General features: G+C 39.4%; 1 protein-coding gene across 5 annotated transcripts in view; it reads left to right on the forward strand.

Moving 5' to 3' along the window:
* The window catches only part of rictora (RPTOR independent companion of MTOR, complex 2 a), a 57,588-nt gene extending 53,700 nt beyond the window's left edge, over positions 1 to 3,888 (forward strand). For all 5 annotated transcript variants that reach the window (XM_066712155.1, XM_066712156.1, XM_066712158.1 and 2 more), the window contains one exon: positions 24 to 3,888. In XM_066712155.1, the coding sequence (XP_066568252.1) occupies positions 24 to 98 (75 nt within the window). In that variant the 3' untranslated portion in view covers positions 99 to 3,888. The remainder of the gene's footprint in view (positions 1 to 23) is intronic.
* Positions 3,889 to 4,192: the final 304 nt, after the last annotated feature.

Genomic DNA, 4,192 nt, shown 5'->3' on the forward strand with positions numbered 1-4,192 from the left:
GTGACTCTCCTGTCCTTCGACAGATGTTCGAGGAAGCGGAGGGCATCCTAGCCATGGCACCAAAGCAAGTCCCTGTAGACCCTCCCGCCGTGTCCTGATCCCCACTCCGAGCGTCTCCTGCACTCGTACCACTCGGCTCCCTTCCCGTATGTCCCCTACCGCCTCCACACTCGCTTGCTCACCGGACACCACAGTGGAGAGACTGCAGAGAGGGGAGCTGCTTCTTCTACTTCCCAGGGGAGAGGCAGAGGAGACTGCCTGACCGACTGACCTATGTGAACAAAACAATGCTATTCCTGAGCAGCATCTATGGAACTGTCCATCAACACTGTTATATTACCAAATGTTGATTCCGATTATCATGTATGAACTGAGCACTGAACACGTATGGTGAATCCTTACCTAATTAACTGAATTTTCTAAGGATTTGGTAAAGATATGCTATGATGCTATGTATATATAATTGTCTTTCTCTCAAAGGAGTGTGTTCTCTTGTCAGTATGCCGTGAGTGAGGCATGCGCGTTCTCTCTGGTCATTTCCTAGGGTTATAAACACTAACAGGGGGGTTATGTATTACTGTTTCAATACTTAACCTCTGTTCTAAGAAATCTGAATTAGGTTTGATCAGGGAGACACAGAAGATGCATTGCTGTAGAGGAAATGACATGGAGAGTATTTGTCACTTCCAGGCTTGTGATCAAAGTACCATTAGGAAACATCAAAAGAACAAGGCTTTCTTGGTTTCATTTTTTTAAATTCTTCCGACAATCCGGCATCAATAATTTATGCCAGTTTCTGTCCATTTCCTAGTAATTGCCTTTTTTTTTGTCGTCGTCTGAAGCGCAGCGCTATTTTTAACGTGGTTGAACTTGCTTTTCTTGAGGGTTGACCAGAAAAGGACTGCTTTCTGATAAAAATAATAATTCTTTCCCCAAAATCAAATCGTTTTCCTCCATCAAAGCTTTTAGTGTTGTTCTCTGCATGTGTAAATGGCGGCAGCAGCCGCATTTTCAAGAAAGGGTAGCAGTGTACTGTAGAAATTGGAGGCTGTGTTACTGGAATTAGTTTTATAAAATGGAAGAGGAGATTTTTTTATTTTATTTTTTTTCTTCCCTGTTTGTCAGGGGCAGAACTCACTTCGTCATGCCGATTATGAGAATTTGTGATTAAGTGCCATAATGCAACAGTTAAGTGTTTCTGGGGCAAGTCCAAAGCAGAAAGCAAAATCTCAAGAGAACTTTTCAGCCCACGTTTTAATAGAAGGTTGTGCCCCTCCCAGAAACCCTTGCGATTGAAGTACCATTCAGCATTTAAAAACATAATATACAACGCTCCAAAGCAACATATGCCTCTTTGGGGACCCTGTTAACTGACATAAAAAATAACAGCTTTGACTCGCAGAGCATTATTTTGAAATCGATGTAACCTTTCCATGAACTCGCTTATTTGTTTATGAATACAAATGTCTGGATAATGAGACCCATGATTTATACAAAGGTCCCTTATCTACCGACACGGTTTATTTGAAAGCAGGCAGAAACATTACCTATTGTACCGAACCGCCAAGGGATTCATAGTGTTTGAAACATTTTGCAATTATTTAAGTGACTGCTATGCAATGTACCCCTTGACTGTAGACACAGATGAGTAGTGCTTTGAAGAGATGGGGGGGTTTAACTGAATTTCTTGGCTGGACCACACCTAATAGTCTTTTTATTGAGGCAGCTTTATTTTTTATTATTTTTGTGAGGTATCCAACAAAGAAACAAGATGATTTAGAGATTAACTTATTTAGTATCTAACTAATTGACCGGTACTTCCTGTTTCTTTTCATCTTTTAATTGCTGTGTATTTCCTGCACAGGCCTATCTTACTGAGCTGATTTATACTAATGCCATAGAAGATATTAAGGACAGAATTAAATTAAAGGACACCATAGCATAGCTCTTAAAGTCTTTGTAGATGTTACTCTGCAGGTACCTTCGTGGCAATGGGAAGAGACAAATTCCAGTTTCCTGCAGTTTATGTACAGTTTGCTTCAGCATACCAAACTGACCCTGGAACAAAACTTACTGTGACAGTGAAGCCACACTGCAGAAATGGACGTCCGCACGTCTTGGGTCATGGGTGTAAGACCTCTGCTTCCAGAATGTCCTACAGTGCTGTCAAATGTGATGGTTATGTTCTGCCCTGGATTTCCTGAAAGGACAGAACTTTTAATGCTCACCACGCATCCCATTTCTGAAAGCCGCTCCCCACTGCTGGATTTTTGGCATTGGACTGGACAGGGGCCAGGCAGGTTTTCCAAGGAACTTGGGTTTTGAGATCACTCTGAAAACACGCTATATTCCTTATACTCCCGCCCAACCCCCACCCCCCATTGTTGTTGATCAGGAAAACCTGTCAGCCAGTGCCAAAACAATACAAATGTAAATGAATCTGCAAGCAACTTCTAGGACTCAAATGTGCCACCGTCTGCCATCACAGTCTGCGGGTGGCATGGCTTGGCATTCCTCAAGACCCCTTTAAAGGAGTCCACCTCCAGCTGTCACAACTGAAGAGGTCTACCCCGTTGGCCTGACAGCTGACCAGCTACAACCTGCAAGCAAAACAACTGTCGGTTATTGATGAGATCAACAGCGTAGGATGGAAATATAAAGGAGCACAAGAGACTGACTGGGGAAAATGGCTGCCAAGAGAAGAAACCACTTATCCCATTGAGTCTGTACACAACAGGCAAGGTTAATAGAATAGACATTTCAGTATTTTTATTACTGCTGTGTTACCTTAGCCACCATTTTAAAAGTTGTCTTGTCAGAAATTCAAATATATATAGCTCTGGAAAAAAAATTGAGACCACTCCAAGTTCAGAAATCAATGTTAAGTGGTCTCTATTTTTTTCCAGAGCTGTATGTGTATGTGTGTGTGTGTGTGTGTGTGTGTGTGTGTGTGTGTATATATATATATATATATATATATATATATATAATACACACACACACACACACTTACTGATATATATTGGAAGGGGGGACTTCTAGAACCCTCGACCTCTGCCATACATTAGAAATGGGTATTTATACAGGCAGCCATTTGATGAGCAGCTGAAGTCAAAGTCAATATGTATGATAGTTTTCACAAGTGGTCAGCCTTCACCGAAAATGGAAAACCTGTGCATTCAATTTTTTCCTTGCTTTCCAATGTGTCCATTGTTTTATAGTTGTAACGTGTTGTAATAAGCATGCGCAGATTGCACGACCAGCCTAAATTACATTCTGATTACACTATTTTTTACTTCAGTAGGACGAGTAACCGATATCCCTCAAACAATAGTTCAAATTCGATAGTTATTAAGAGAAACACATACTAATTGAGTTTGGATATTCACGATAAAGGCAAAATGTATATTGAAATGGAAACAATTTCACTATTGTACTCCATAATGTAGCTTTGTTTGGAAGGGGTGCGAGGGGGTCGATTTATTTAACTTAAAAAATAAAATATATATTTGGAGGCAAATTAAGGCGTTTTAGCCAAATCCCTTGTTTTTCTTTTTTAATTTCTTGATGTTTTCTTTGTTTTAGTAATAAGCTGCTACATATTTGGATTTATAGTATTTGTAGGTCACCGAAAGGATGTCAAAACCTGATTTATATTGTATACCTGTATCATAGAAGAGAAGAAAGAAAAACAAAACAATTATTTATATTTTTTCCTTAAGAAAAATATTTCATGAAGCTGTGTATAATTTAAAGAGGTTTTTTTTTGCCCAACCTGTTGTTCCTTTGTATAGTGTGTACAGTATATGTCTTTGGGCATTACAAACCTCATGAAGCATACAATCTTATGAAAGGGATACGTTGTTAATAAAAGTATACATGAACTACTCCGATTAGTTTGCAGTGGTCTTTTTTTCTTTCCATCTTCGTCTCTTCTGTCCTGTACACGACAAGAGGTGGATCTTGTGTGCACTACTCTTGTGCCTGAAGTCCTCAGTACATTACATTTATTGTATGTACCAAAATGACATTTTGAAGCCAAGGCTAGAAATAAATAAGATGCACCTTTTTGTTTCGGTAATACTTTATTACAAAACCTTAAAATTTCTTGTGCTTTGTTTTTATCCATTTGTCCTAAAAATAAATACATAAATGACCAAAAAGTGGAGTTACATTAATGGGAGTGATTGGC

This window comes from Amia ocellicauda, chromosome 8 (assembly GCF_036373705.1).
Source record: "Amia ocellicauda isolate fAmiCal2 chromosome 8, fAmiCal2.hap1, whole genome shotgun sequence".
NCBI lineage: Eukaryota > Metazoa > Chordata > Actinopteri > Amiiformes > Amiidae > Amia > Amia ocellicauda.